Here is a 15,870-nt window from a genome sequence, read left to right as displayed (position 1 = left end):
GGACACTATTTAGGATGTTTACAATGATTTGCTATTATAAATAATATTCACATGAATATCCTTGTGGCTAAATCTTTTTATAACTTCCTTAGAACAAATGTTTGAAAAGCAAAGACCACTCAAAAGCTCTGAGGTAAAGAACATCCTAGTTTGACCACAAAGCAAATTTTTCTTTTTAAGGGACCCTCCCTGGTGTTACACGGTGCTCCTCAGGGTGACATCTGACCCTAACTCTTGACTCTCTTTGGATACTTGATATGAATCTCATTACTGCTGTGGTTTTTATATAGATTATTCCAGAAATACACAACCCAAGGCTCAGAGTGAGGTCTTCGATGGCGGTAGAGGGGAGAAGGGGCACAGGCAAAGTTTGTGTTTGCTGTGGGCCGTGGTCTTATAAACATCCATTGAAAGTGAGACTGTTCATCTAACTTTACATAGTAAAGATAATCAGGTTGAACTTTGAGTGGACAGTCATGATAAGGATGAAGAAATTAAGCACTGGTTGTAGCTTTCGGAATCAGACGCCATTGAAGAGCTTTTTGCACTGTGCTGTATGATAGTATGAGACTCACTGAACCCTGAAGCTTAAGGGGAAAGCAGATGTCACATGGATGCTTAGAATGTGAATGAGTCAGGCCTTAAATGTCATCTTAAAATGAGACTGTGGGGTTTTTTTGCTTAAAAAAAGATTGTAACTTTTCTGCATGGATGTATGCATTCCTCCCTCCCCCTGCCTTTATAGCCTGTATAATAATTCTGTGATCATCAAATTTAAGAGGAAGCATCCATAAAATGTAAGCATGAGAGAAAATAACTATAGGGTATAATCAGATTAAATTCTTATGATTCATTAAACCTCCATTAAAATAACCCATCAAGGCTCAGCCCTTGGGGGTGGTAACCAGGGCATCTGCAGGTCACCAATGAATTGCAGGGAGCTCAGCTTTGCCCTGCAGGCATCTATTTCTTTCTAGAATCCTGCGGGAAGAAAGAAGTGTAGACTAGAGCCTTTCATTCCATTGTTAGGGTTCTTAGAAGGGAGGGTGTAAAAGTGATTTCTGTGCTGGGACCCACAGTGGCAGAGGCAGAACAGACCTAGTGGAACACTCCTTGTACATGCATGATGTGCCATCTAGTGGTTAAGTGAGCCCAACGTTCAGGAAAAGGAAAATGGTCCTTTCTGGTGTCTATACCTCTAAGGTCTCCGCCACGGTCTTTGAGCAGCTATAGGAGGTTTGATGCTATAGGCTATTATTTGGTGAGGTCTGTTTTCTTAGGAGCCACATGTTGATCACAGAGTATTTGGGGGAAGGATACTGATAGAGTAATTATGCAAACCAGAAATTGCAAACTGGCAGTGTTTGACCCACAGAACACTTGTTTGCATTTTATTTTATTGAGGCTTAATTCATATATACGGTGTAGTGAACAAATCTTCCGTGTACAGCCTGCTACATTTTACCTTTTTAAATGTTTTATCTGTATACTCCATGTAATCACCACGTGGATCAAGCTCTAGGATGTTTCCAGCATCCCATGGCCTCTCTCATGGCTCCTCCCCAAAATCCCCCCTCAGAATAACTGCTATTCAGAACTCTGTTTTGCAATGGCATCATTAAGGTACGTACTCCTAACCCTAACCTCTGAGAAAGGACCAAATTCTATAATCACCATTTTAATATTTAGCCAAAAAAAAAAAAAAAAAAGGTACAGCTATATCCATAATATTCTGTGGCTTTAAAAAAGTCCCTCTTTCCTGGGTTCATTTCAGAGTCCAGGTGACATAATGATCTCTCTTTCCAAGTCTCAATTCCTAATACATTGTTTTTCTCCCCAAGCTTCTCACTAAGAGATATATCCATCAGTGCACTGATTAAATTTTCCCAAGTGTCTCTGCAGGCAGCCAACTCAATTTTCAAAGAAATCCCATTACTTTGGAGCTGCATCTCAGAGGCACCACAGATTGTCATGGCAAAGCCCCTGCATACTGATGCAGCATTGCAGAAATTAATGTGGTTTTGTGACACCAGTGACTGCATGACACCCTGTTCTAATTAAGCCAAGCAGATCATTATGGTGAGGAAGGTGCTCAAGCTGTAATCCAGCAAGGGTGATCCATAATGAATAGCATAACGCAGACATTGTTGCTGTTTCACCAGGACCTCTTTCTGTTCAAATTAAACTAATTTCTCTCTGATGTCCAAATGAATAGTATGTCAAGAAGCAGAGGTAGGGAGAGAAACCAAGATGGCAGCATAGGTAAACACTGGAAATTGCTGCCTCGTACAACCACTTCAAAAATACAACTAAAAGACAAAACAGACATCATCCAGAACCACAGGAAGGCTGGCTGAGTGGAAATTCTACAACTAGAAGGAAAGAGAAAAGCACACTGAAACTCAGAGGAGGTGCGGAAGTAAAGTGCAGAGGTATGGAGGCGCACGTGGAAAGGACTGGCAACTGAGGACACGGTTGTCTTGTTCAATCAGGGGGGAGTCTCAAGCTCCCCACTGCTCTGAACTCCAGTTCCGGGCGAGTCTCTGGGGACCCAGACTCACTCGGGGAGAAACTGGACTGTCTGGCATTGGTCGGAACTCGAGGGTGGCTTTCCAGAGGTGCTTGCAACGATTACTGGGACACTGAGTCCTACTCTTAAGGTGGGACTGAGGAGCAGCCATAGCTGTTTGCTCCACCCTGTTGATTCCCTGAGACCCCGCCCCACCCAAGCTGTGCGCAGAGGCTTTTGCATATGAAAGGCTTGGCCCTTTGCAATCTGAAAATTACCTAACAAACTGCAGCGGGGTCAGAGAGACCCGGAACTTCCAAAAGAAGGCCCAAGGCCCAATAGCAGCTTGCATTGCTTCACAGCTGGGCCTCATCTGGGCACCTCCAAACCTCAAACAAGGAAGAGAATTCTGCAGATCTCTTCCTAGCTTCTGCTGGGTAGCCTCAGGCAGAAGCTAAATTAGCACCTCCTTAGAGATCCAAGAGCCAGTGTATCCAGTGGTCAGAGTGGGACCATCCAGATTACAACTTCTCAGATCCATAAGGGACACACTCAGGGGGCAGACTCAGTGAGCACCAAAGCCCCACTGAAGCAAGTCTTGCCCCAGAAGGGTGTCTCCAGCACAGAAGTTCTCCCACCTCAGACACAGCTGATTCTCCCAGACAATTGGCCTGGAGGTCAATTCGTCCCAGTGATACCTACAACAATCAAGGCTTAACTACAAAAAGACTGTGCACAAAGCCCACAAAGAGGTGCACGAAGAGTGTCCACCTCAGGTAATTGGGGAGGCTGAGCAACTGGGCCCTATAGGACACCTAGCACAGAAAGCCACTCTGTCAACACAGGGAAGCATAAAAAAATGCAGAGACAAAGAAACAGGTCACAAATGACAGAAATGGAGGAAAGCAAACTACTGGATATAGAGTTCAAAAACCACACTTCTAAGGTTTTTCAAGAATTTTCTAGAAACCGCCGATAAATTTAGTGAGACCCTCAAGAAATCTAGTGAGACCCTCAAGGTTATGAAAAAGGACCAACTAGAAATTAAGCATACACTGACTGAAATAAAGGATATTATACAGAGTTCCAACAGCAGACTAGAGGATCGCAAGAATCAAGTCAAAGATTTGAAATATGAAGAAGCAAAAAACAACCAACCGGAAATACAAAAAGAAAAAAGAATCCAAAAATACGAAGATAGTTTAAGGAGCCTCTGGGACAGCTTCAAGCATACTGACATCCGAATTATAGGGGTGCCAGAAGAAGAGAGAGAGCAAGATATTGAAAACCTATTTGAAGAAAAAATGTCGGAAAACTTCCCCTACCGGTGAAAGAAATAGACTTACAAGTCCAGGAAGCCCAGAGAACCCCAACCAAAAGGAATCCAAAGAGGACTACACCAAGACACATCATAATTAAAATGCCAAGAGCAAAAGACAAAGAGAGAATCTTAAAAGCAGCAAGAGAAAAACAGTCAAGCCTACAAGGGAGTACCCATATGACTGTCCCCTGATTTCTCAACAGAAACTGTGCAGGCCAGAGGGAGTGGCAAGAGATATTCAAAGTGATGAATAGCAAGAACCTACAACCAAGGTTACTTTATCCAGCAAAGCTATCATTCAGAATTGAAGGTCAGATAAAGAGCTTCACAGATAAGAAAAAGCTAAAGGAGTTCATCACCACCAAACCAGTATTAAATGAAATGCTGAAAGGTTTCCTTTAAGAAGAGGAAGAAGAAGAAAAAGGTAAAGATACAAATTATGAACAGCAAATACACATCTATCAACAAATGAATCTAAAAATCAAGTGAATAATCTGATGAACAGAATAAACTGGTGATTATAATAGAATCAGGGGCATAGAAAGGGAGTGGACTGACTATTCCCGGGGGGAAAGGGGTGTGGAGGGTACAGGAAGAGACTGGACAAAAATTGTACACCTATGGATGAGGACAGTGATGGGGGGGTAAGGGCAGAGGGGGGGTGGGAACTGGGTGGAGGGGAGCTGTGGGGGGGGGGCGGAGGAACAACTGTAATAATCTGAGCAGTAAAGATTTAATTTAAAAAAAAAAAAGCAGAGGTAGTTCTGAAGTACAATTACTGTTACAATAAACAAGGCAAGAATATAGGCATTATCCTGACATTACTTTTTACAAATAACTTGTATTTTTTTCTAATTATTTGACATGGATTTGGAAAATAGAAGAATGTAAAGAGGAAAATATACATAATCTCTAATTAATCAAAGAAAGTCTATAATGGTTTTGGTTAATTCCTTTCAGGGAAGTATTATTCCCTCTTTTGTGTGTATATGTGCATGTGTATTTCATAGAGTTGAGATGATATGTATTTGTCTCTATAATTAGAAACTCTTAACATGATTTCATAATTTCTATATTAAGAATGAAAACTAATTTTTTACCGCTTCCTGGTATTGGAAATTTTGATTGTTTGCTGTTTTTAAAATAGTTACAAAGATTTAACGTCTACATATTTGAAATGAAGTTTTTGACTTTCTACCATACTCACTGGCCAGAACTTCCAGAATAATGTTACATAATAATGGTGATGTTGGCTATTTGTGGTTTGTTCCTGATTATAAAGGCAAAAAAAAATTTGATGTTTCTTAAATATGATGACAACTGCTGATTTGAGTTGCTTAAAAGTCGTATTAAATAAGTCCTTTGAGTCCTAAGTTTTAAATATCAACAATGTAGAATTGAACATTACCATATGTCTTTCACTGCTATTGAAATGATTATGTCTCTACTAATTTGGTCTATGGATATATGATGCATTATATTAGTAGATTTCCTAATGTTTGTCCCCCTCCACAAGAATGAATACTACTATAGAATGAAGTAATAAACTTTCAATGAATTGTCAAAGTCAATTCCATATTGTTATTTTAGGATTTTAATATCTATGTTTATTGTTCTTGAGAGACAACTGGTGTGGCAGGGTTATTTAGAGATACACTCTGTTCTTCTCATTCTGGCCTATACAGGCGGGTTGCTGAAACTGGAGGCAGGGAACCTATTTATGCCTATTATTCATTCTTCTTTTTTCTTTACATCTTATCCCAACTGCAATAAGAGGGGGTTTTTCTTTTGTGGATCCATAATGTACTTTTCTTAACCTCTCTTAAAGCACTCATTATACTCTTTCTTTTATGGAAATTCTCTGTATATCTACCTTCAGTTCTTGTATGAGTTGTTTGTGTCTTATATTCAAGTTTTTCATCCCTCCCCCTTAGCCACTGAGTGTGGTCCACCTAACCTCTCCTGTAAGGTCCCAGCAAAGCACTCAATGGCAGGTAGGGAAATGCACTTAGATGAGTCGTATCAACACTTTTAGATTGCCAAACCAGCGCTACAGTTAACGAAGGAGGAAAGCGAGGAAGTTAGAGGGATTCCAAAATTCGGTGGTTATGTTCTTCTCTGAGTCCAGAAGGCAGGAGTCAACTTCCAAAGTCTTAGGAGCAGACACAGCAGGGATGAGAGCCAAACCCTGAAACCAGCTCTCATCCACCTGCGTAGGTGGCTGCCCCATTTTTGAGTACATGCTTTTAAAACTAAGTACATTCATTATATTCCAATAATCTTTGAAAATCCTTCCAATACTCATCTCAAGGCATCACTTCAAAATGATATATTTCAATTGTCTGTTCTTTTCCAGGGGAAAGCTTGCAAAATTAAGAACCCTCCAGGGGGTTCCCTACTAGACTATAAACCACTTGAGGACAGGATTTAGATCTTAAGTATATTCTAGCTCTCACTGTACTAGGCATGCATTTTAAACGTAGCTAGTGTTTTTGGAATTAATTTACTCTTGTTTATTGCAGTGTAATGCCATTGAGTAGTATTCTTCACTTATTTGAAGACCAATAGCAACTCCAAAAGCCTTTTAGCAAGCAAAGGTAGAATTACAACTAAAAACTTAATGGAAATTAATGGAAGAAATTATGACAAAAGTAAAAGAGGGAGCATAAGCACACCATTCATACTAGAATCAAAATGAATGTTTGCCACCAGGGGAATAGTTCAGGTGATGACTCTTTGAAATACCTGGTCAGCTTTGCAGACAGGGAGTGGTTAGTGGATATTGTTGACTTTCTGCTTTTGTGCAGGTATTAGAATTTCTTTGAAGGCAAAGTGAAAGTTGTGTTTAATGATACCTTTCTCCTTTTCCTTAGGGTGTTAAATTCCACGCTATTTGAAAGTTGGGAGATTGTTGGACCTTATCCTTCCTGGTGGGTTTTTAACCTACTGCTGTTGCTAATACAAGGCTTGAACTGCTTCTGGTCTTACTTGATCGTAAAAATAGCTTGCAAAGCTATTTCAAGAGGCAAGGTAAGTAAAATTCACCATTTCTAATATGTTCCGGATAATTACATTTCTTGGTTGCTCTGAATCAATGAGAACATTTATTTCAAATGTCATCAAAACTGATTTCTTTTTTCCAAAATTTAGCATAACCTCCTAGAAACACAAACCAAATTTTTATTGTCTTCAGTTTAGTTCATTTTTTGAGTTGTAGCATTGCTGTACTGAAGATGATTCTCAGTGTTCTGCATTTATAATTTTAAATTTAATGATAATATTATTTGTTGTATTTTTCTCTCCCTCTCTCTGTCTCCCTGGTCCTTTTCTGGTTGTACTTATGCTGAACAGAAATTGAATAACTTCTTTACTTTTCTGAGAAAGGTTGCTTGATGCAGTATGCCCATTTATGCCTTTTCCAATAAAACTTAGTTGAATCTCTTTGGTTAAAAAATGGACTCACGAGGCTGATTTGAATGAAGCTTCTTGAGCCCCAACCCCTCTATGTAGAGCAGTGACTTTTCTAGAATGTTCTCTATGACATTTTCTTATGTTCGTTGTTTGTTCTCTTCCTTCTGCCACCCTGGAAGGCTGGGAAGTGGAACCCTTTACATGTAAGTTTCTCTCTGTCCTTGTCCTGGGTGCCACATTAGCAGGCCTGTTGGAGGGGCACTCAGATGCTTTTGTTTCCATGCATATTGTTCTGTCTAAGCTGTTGGCACTGGCTGGAGGCTCTAACTGAGTATGGCTCCCACCAGCTGCAAAGGGACACTAGGAACAGCTTGGTTAATGCCCTTGTGTATGAGCTTGCATCCTGCTAAACTTTGCATGATCCCACAGAGAAGGAGAGGAATTTTTTTCACCAGTGATTAACATGTTGGTTAAAAAGCAGAAATAGACCAAAAGTGAAGTAGGAGAAAGAGAGCTATGTTGGGGAGAGGAAACACGGTCCAGCCTGGAGTAGTGAGTATTATTAGCTCCTTTGCCTGCTCTGCCCTGGGTCACAGAGCACTTAACTAACCATCTTGTCCTCAGTGAGGAAAACAGAGCTGACCCTTCCATAGAGGGGCTCAGGACACCTGGTCTTGTGCTATGAAGCCAGGTCTCAGTGTCAGCTCTTATTATAGAAATCCAAAATATTTTGATCAATACATTGTTTAGAAGTGAAAGTGGTGTTTTTTTTCTCCCCCTCTGTGACCTCTTAGTCTTTGAAGTAAGTATGTATTTGTGTTTTTTTTAAAATGCTCTGTTCTCATTTGGATACGAATTAATTCCACATACACAATACTGTCAGTAGGATAACATTAACTGAAGATATAAGGATGCTGTGGACTAGATTACTTATGTCCTCACTGCATTACTCTTTCCACCAGACGTTTTGTCTTCTCTCCAGCTTATTCCTTCACCTTTATGAAGAGACAATCATCAATTTTATTCCAGAGCTCAGGCTTCATAATATTTTAATTGCCATTACTGCTCACCTAGGATAGTAAGAGTCATGGCTATAGGTTAATGACTCATTTATTTGTGGTTTCTTTTGAGACATTCTAAATTGTTCCTTTCTTTGATGGCAACATAACTATAGATTGTTCCCCCAAATGCAATTAAAAATAATCTTACTAATCATGCAAATGTAGATTAGTCACTCTCTGAAACTAGAGTTTTCTTTCCGATTAGCAGCTTAATTTATGGCTAATGGATTTCTAAATGTAGTGGAGCCCTACTATAGTGCTGTCTTTGTGACCCGTGTTTCTTTAAGTTAAAGTATCCTTATAATCTAGTTGTTTTTGATGTTTCAGTATCTTAATCTTCTTGGAGATGGTCCTTGTGAGTTTTTAACCTCATCTCAAGGGGCATTAGAATACGGTCCATTTTTACGCTATTTACTCAGTCATTCTGATCCCCTCCCACTAACGGAGGTGATGTTCTCTCAGTACCAATGGCTCTCCACTTGGAGGGGCACTCGTGGTCTAGTACATTCTCAAAAGAGAAAGGTACCTTAAAGAGGCCACTGTGACACAGAAACCCATCTACACTCCTTGTTAACTCACTTTGTCACCCAATTGTGTATCCAGGGTTCTCGAGTTGGGGAGTTATGGTGGCACAAAGGACGTGACGTGAAAAGTCCCCCAGTTAATTCTGATATACTTCCCAGGAGACCTAGCCAACCTCCCCAGTCCAGCTCCTAGAGAATTACAGGTGACTAGACTAGGGAAGTTTCTATGAAGCCAGGCCACCAGGTCCCTATGGCCACCCCACTTAGAAAGGCCTTTGGTGTAAAATGCTTACCATAATTTAGACTTACGGAGTAGGAGGTTCAAACTATTTTAATATTAAAAGGAGTAGAGTATTTCCTTAATTTCTCCCTAAATTAAGTCCTTGCTAGACAGTCTGATTTTTTTTTCCATTCTTTACGGTAATGTATAGATTTAAATCTGATATTTTATATGACCATCCTCATTACCTAATGAGACTGAATGGAGGATTGAAAAGCCCTGAAATAATGGGAACCAATTCATACTGATTCACTCAGTCAGTTTTCTTTGGGAAATATTTAAAACTAAACCTCACCCACCAGGTTCTCAAAATGCCTCCTACTGCCATTATGTATTATGTAGTATATAACACAAAATTTCTGTTAATTCTAGCAGACAGAAAAGAAATTAAATAATGAAACAATGCATTGCAAAGCCAAAGAAGAATGATGATTTGATTATCTGAATTAGCAAATAGCTCCATTAGTGTAGTTAATTGAGAGCTGACTTTAAATGATTCCCAAGGGTGATGGGATTCAAAGTAGAAATTGACTCATTTGTACCAAATTTCCACACTGCCATTCCAGTGGTGGAGTAGGCCACTTTGCCAGTGAAAGTGGGACTCGAGGTCTAGTACAGTGATGGCGAACCTATGACACGGGTGTCAGAGGTGACATGCGAACTCATTTTTTTGGTTGATTTTTCTTTGTTAAATGGCATTTAAATATGTAAAATGAATATCAAAAATATAAGTTTTTGTTTTACTATGGTTGCAAATATCAAAAAATTTCTATATGTGACACGGCACCAGAGTTAAGTTAGGGTTTTTCAAAATGCTGACACGCTGAGCTCAAAAGATTCGCCATCACTGGTCTAGTACATTCTCAAAATAGAAAGGTACCTTAAAGAGCCCGCTGTGATAGGGAAATCCACCTACATTCCTTGATAACTGGCTTTGTCACTCAAATTGTGTATCTCCAGTAAGGGGAGCTTATTACTATGGCAAAGTTTTTATCCCCTTTGATATTTTAACATTTGGATCTGTTGTCCTTCGGGTATAATGACTGCATGTGCTTCTGAGCATGCCATACTTGAATGATTCCTGAGGAGCTGGTCCCACTCACCTTCTTGTATTCCACAGGTGTCCAAGGATGATCGAAGTGATATTGAATCTAGCTCAGATGAGGAGGGCTCAGAAGAAACTCCAAGGAAGAAACCCCACACAGCAACGACCACCAATGGAACCAGCGGTACCAATGGGTATCTCCTGACCGGCCCTTGCTCCGTGGATGATTAATTACTCAAAACTACAAGTCCAGAACAGAGTGAACTATTTGTTCCTGGAAGTATTTAATAAGTTGCAAATGCAGTTCCTTTCATAATATCTCAGCACCAGAAACAAAAATTAGGATTATCCAAGCATTTTGACTAGTGCACTGCCATTTGTCCCGTCTGTGAATGAAGAAGAATTACCATTCTCTATATGTAGGCATGCTGTATTTGTAATTGACACAAGGGAACAGTATTTGCATTTGTATTGTGTTAGAATATTATTTATTTTTTGTATTTGTTTATAAATCTGTGGACTAAAGGAGGTTTCCTCTTTCCTTTTACTCCCTGGGCTCATGACAATGAGGAAGATGCTCCATCTGCTTCGACCCCTTTCTACTGCTGCAGCCCCGTTTGCTAGGAGCACCTGCTTAACTTGTCTTAGGGCAAGCAAATCCCAGTGCAAGACTCGCCGGCCCTCCACATAGGTTTGCTTTCTTTGTGTCAGTGCCTGGTCTCAGCGACCATTCCCCCAGCATTTAGTGTAAACAGGACAGGGTTTGTAATTGTCACTCTTCCTGGTCATTTAGCAGTTTAAATGAAAGAGCATCGTCATTGGAGGGCTTTTTAAAAATTGTTTTGTATTAGATGGCTTTGGAATAGACTTCATCTCTTGTGTGCACAGCCAAGATTTCTTCGGTGAGTGTGGTAGCTAGTTGGGGATTCACCTTGTAGGTTACAGAGATCTTTTTATTCTGTTATGAGGTCAGAGCCCTGGCTCTGGAGGAAGACATGGCCGAAGGTCACAGTCACAGAGAAATCACTCTCAGTCTCTGGAATTAGTCTCATGATCTGAGAATAGCATAGAGAGAGCAGCTGATCATAACCAGATTCTACCATTGCCCCTGTGTCATGTCATGAAAAAGAGAAATTGAGCATATTTTGGAGCAGAAAAAAGAGAGTTTCAAGAGTTGGCAAGGGTCACCTCTGGTGCAAAGCACTTTATTGCATCTGCTTTCAAAGAAAGTGCCGTATCTAGTATTTGAATTCGAAGTTTTATTTTTTTCTGAGCAAAATAAAGCCAATGAGAGAAAGACTCTTTAGCCTTCGTCTTTCCTCCCAACATAACTCAGAACGACTTGCCTGTTACTTGAGGAGCATTGCACTTTCATTTGCTTCTTTAAAGATTTGTTCACGTTATAGGCATTTTTACTCAAATGAAAGTATTGCCAGAAAAACAAAAATTCGACTGGGCAATGATGATATTGGCAATGAGAAAGACTGCTGAAAAATAAATTTCCGTAGTCTCCTACATGGCAGTGTTATTTATGTATAGATAAGAAAACCATACACACAAACCAAAGATTTTATCTCCTTCCTTCCAACTTTTAGTAAGGGAATAAAAAGGTATCATAAATACCTGTTTTATAAATAAAAAAGACCATCATGTAGAACGAGAGTTGAAAAGCACAGTGCAGTGACATAAATATGTGAGTCAGGCATAGTGCGGACAACAGCAAAATACTAGCAAGTGCATGCGCTGCTCAGAGCCATTCACATTCAGTTCCATTTTTTGAAAATATGACAAATAAAGCTTTGTGCTCATAATTTATAATCTATAGTTAAAAGAATGCTTACAAACAAAAACCACACTGTAATATTAAATCTTTCCCCACCTTGTTACAAACTAGTATGTTTCTTGTTTGCTCCATAGTAATAACTGCAGAGGCTTGGAAATATGCCTGTTTATCGAAACACCATGCAACTGATCTTCATGTAAAACCTTATTGTTCACAAAACAAGGAGATGCTTAGGAGTGTAATTTGGGGATGGTTTGATTTTATAAGACCAATATAAAATGTCAAAAAGTACTTCTGAACAGCTGCTAAGATGCAGATAAATAAAAAGTAACAGCAAGCATGTTAGGGCTGAAAATTTTTGAGAAGGTGAAAATCTATGTTCTTAAAAACTAAAATATGGCAGAGAAGAGTGGATTGTAGCTTGCTTTAGTGTGCAGAGCAAGTCCTCTCCGTGGGTGAAATAAACCAGAGAACCACAGTGTGTTCAAATTGGGATTATCTGACACTCTTTAGCACAAAAGAACAATTTCAAAAGACAGCTTATACATTATTAAGGAAGAGTTGCATACAATGAAGTAAGTTGAGTCTGTCCTTAACAAAGACAAACCTAAACAATCTTTTGTTTTTCCCAAAAGCCACTTAGGAGGAGGACTGGGAATACTTAGAGCCTCTCTGACTGATGGCATCAATTTAACCAAGTCCTTAATAGATCTACAGATTTTCATTTCATTTTACATTTTAGGGCAAAGAGTTCTTTTTGACTAATCAAAATGCTGTTTGTAGGCCTCTTGAGGTGAAGAACAATATATCTCTCTCTACTGTTCTCCCATGGTGGCCTGATAAGGCTGAGAGAGAAAAATATCCTCTACCTGTGCCAGGCCATAGTTCTGGAAGTGTATTTTGTAAATTCAACTGTAGGTTAGTGAGAGTGTTGTTTCCATTAATTAGCTTAGCCAATGTTGATATCTCCTTCCTCCTGGTCACATTCAAACTTTCCCAGGATACTAAGGGTATGTAGGAAGGACTCTAGAAAAAAATATACTTTATTCTCTAATGTTATATAGCTCTTCTAGATCTCTTAGTGGGGGAAAAAGTAGAAAATTGAGTAGAATTTTGGCCTTGGGTCAGTAAATGATATCAATGTGTGATCTATGTATGTATATGTATGTTTCTTCAAAAATGTGATAAAACCAAAATATCACTTATTCATCCTTATCCATATTCTTTTCATAAAAACCATTCACTATGTACAATAGAAACTTCCTGCCTCTTCCTGTTCATGCGACACACACAGCTGAGAGTCATCGAATCTTTTCAGTCTCTCGGCCTCAGAGCTAAATATTGCAGATTCTAGATCGTAGAGGGCCTACAGTCAGCAGATATGCCAAGTACAGTTCTCATTCCTAAAGTGAGCCCTGTGAGTGTTGAGAATAAGGGTATAGCTATCAGTATTTTGGGTTATTAAACTATGTTAGAAAAGACTGTGTATGATTGCTGCTTCTTCCCAGGATTTTATTACAGTAAAATCTAACTCCTGCTAGGCTGCTAGATAATGGTGTTCTGAGGTACCATGAGATAATGAAACACACCTGACAAAGGTAAACTGGGAAGAAAGGTTGATTCTCCAAAGAAAGCAAGCAGTTGGGTAAGAGAAATGACTAGTGAAATAAGATTAGATCATCTTTAGCCAAATGGTGATTGAACCTCTAAATGTCCAGTTCTATTGCCAAACTTTCCATATATTAGAGCTTGAATTTGAGCAAATTAAATACTTTCACCTTAGACAGAAGTAAAAAATGAGATTTTTATTTCAACATACCTGAGTCTTTGCAAGAGCTCTTCATAAAAGAACGTTATGGATACCTGTCTTGATTGTTCCCAATCTATTCATGACTTTTTGTTGATAGTTATTTTTATTCCTTTCTTGGAAATGTTAATACCAAAGTTGCCTGAATATTTGAGTATTTTTCTTAATTTGAAGTATAAAAAGTATACAGAATAAATCCAAAGGTGTTAAAAGGTTCTGTTTATCAGTATGTGTGATGATGTCATTATGTCCAGAGAGGTTCAAGAAATCCGTTAAGGAAAAAAAAAGGTTATATGTTTACATTTCATGTGCTATTTGAGTTCTTAAGATTCCAATTAGCTTACTTTTTTTTTTCTTTGTTTCTGGCTGATTCCTGCTTTGTTGATAAATAATAATGGCCCTGAAATGTTTCTAACATTCAAATAAGAAAAAATCAGATCAAAGTCAGCCTAATGATAAAGTGATGACACGGCACTTTCAGTCTCTAAGTAACTTGTGTAGGAAGAAAATGCAGTTAGCTCTAGTTACTGCATTTGCTGTCTAGCATTCTATCCATGGAAGAATACTGTCAATAATCATAAAGAGATCTTAAAGTCATGCAAAATGCAGCAGGATATGTTTTTAATGAAGATATTGTTGGCCCCAGAGTCAATTTAAGTTTCTCTTGGTAAAATGAAATTATGCCATTCTCAAATTACCTAATAGCAATTAGCATCGGTTCACACTGTGGCCACATTTTAGTTCTTCAGTCATAATCCAGAAGAGAGTCCTCTGGTTTGCCTTTGTGTGCAGGGTCCCCTTCTCTCCCCTAGGGGGCGCCCAGTAAATGCTGAGGAGGCCTGTCCACTTGCCTTTGGAACTTTTCTAATATATACTCAGAGGGCGCATTCCTGGTGCTGGCTTTCATGAAGAAAATTATATTAAAGAACATAAAACATCATAAGTAACTGTTGTTAAGATCTACAAACTCCCAAAAGAGTTTTTCCAGGTATTTTGAACTTGAGTTCAACCTGAAGCCTTTGAAAAGAACACATTACTGAATGGCCACAAACTAAGACCTCATCAGATCAAAGAAATAAAAAATCTCTGCAGCCAGATGGCATATTGTATTGTGTCTCCACAAAAGCAGGCATTCTCAAGATTGCGCAGGAAATGATGGGGGGACCTATTAGCCTAACATCTGTGTTTATCTCATTCACTCACATTCCTTTCAGCCTCCTGGGACTCTTGATAAAAGGACGCCAAAATATTGTCACTTTTCTGCTGTCAATTTCCCATAGCCTTTGGATCAGTTGTACCCCACTTCCTTTTCTGCCTGATGCCATTTTTCTTAAAAAGTGTTGTGTCCACATAAGCCTGTTTCCCTGAACACAGGTCCATGAAAGGTTGGCTTTCTATGTTGGTGCATTCTGCATGGCCTGGATACCAACAGCAACAGCTGTTGGTATGATTTCTATGTTAAGTGTGGGGGGTGCGGGGGGGAGAATAGATTTTCTAGAGATAATTTTGGGGAGTCTACAGTAATGTTTTAAACTGTCATTGTAAAACTGCCCTTTAAAAATGAGGAGTTTTTCAAGATTAGTTGCCAAAGAGAAATTAGCTCTACAATAGCAACAGTAATGTGATGATTCTGGAACTTTAACTTAAAGCTTCATTAATTTAAACATGGAACACACCGTCCAAGTTTGATTCCCAAAAGTTTTATAATGCTGCTAGCTCTTGACTCCCATCAGCTCTTTGTTTGCCCACATTATCAGTGACCTCAATAGCCATTTGTTGTCATGCAAGGGGGAGGTGGTTAGTTTTTGGATTTGATTTTTTTTTTGACTTGCAGTGAGAAATAGGGTGGGTGACAAAACCTTACTTTTTTTGTAAGACAATTCAGTGCTTGAGCATCTGTCAGAAGTGAAATGGTGTACTGTTAGCCAATTAGAATTACTTTATGTACTGTTGTTGTGCTGATTTTTATATGGAAATATAATTATTCATTGTTGTTCTCTGGACACAATTGTTATTATGAGGATCATTTTACTTTGGAAACACTTTCATAATAAAGATAAGCATTAAGAGTGCAGTGTAAGTGCCCTTTTCTGTACGCACCACCAGCTTGAGTTGGTGGCATGCCTCAC

General features: G+C 39.1%; 1 protein-coding gene across 3 annotated transcripts in view; it reads left to right on the top strand.

Moving 5' to 3' along the window:
- The window catches only part of CERS6 (ceramide synthase 6), a 262,156-nt gene extending 246,346 nt beyond the window's left edge, over positions 1-15,810 (top strand). For 2 of the 3 annotated variants that reach the window (XM_036319309.1, XM_036319307.1), the window contains 3 exons: positions 6,704-6,860; positions 7,421-7,444; positions 10,227-15,810. In XM_036319309.1, the coding sequence (XP_036175202.1) occupies positions 6,704-6,860; positions 7,421-7,444; positions 10,227-10,382 (337 nt within the window). In that variant the 3' untranslated portion in view covers positions 10,383-15,810. The remainder of the gene's footprint in view (positions 1-6,703; positions 6,861-7,420; positions 7,445-10,226) is intronic. The other variant, XM_036319308.1, reaches the window with a different exon arrangement.
- Positions 15,811-15,870: the final 60 nt, after the last annotated feature.

Source organism: Myotis myotis, unplaced genomic scaffold (assembly GCF_014108235.1).
Source record: "Myotis myotis isolate mMyoMyo1 unplaced genomic scaffold, mMyoMyo1.p scaffold_m19_p_8, whole genome shotgun sequence".
NCBI classification, from domain to species: Eukaryota; Metazoa; Chordata; class Mammalia; order Chiroptera; family Vespertilionidae; genus Myotis; species Myotis myotis.
This window is presented reverse-complemented; position numbering and strand designations above follow the sequence as displayed.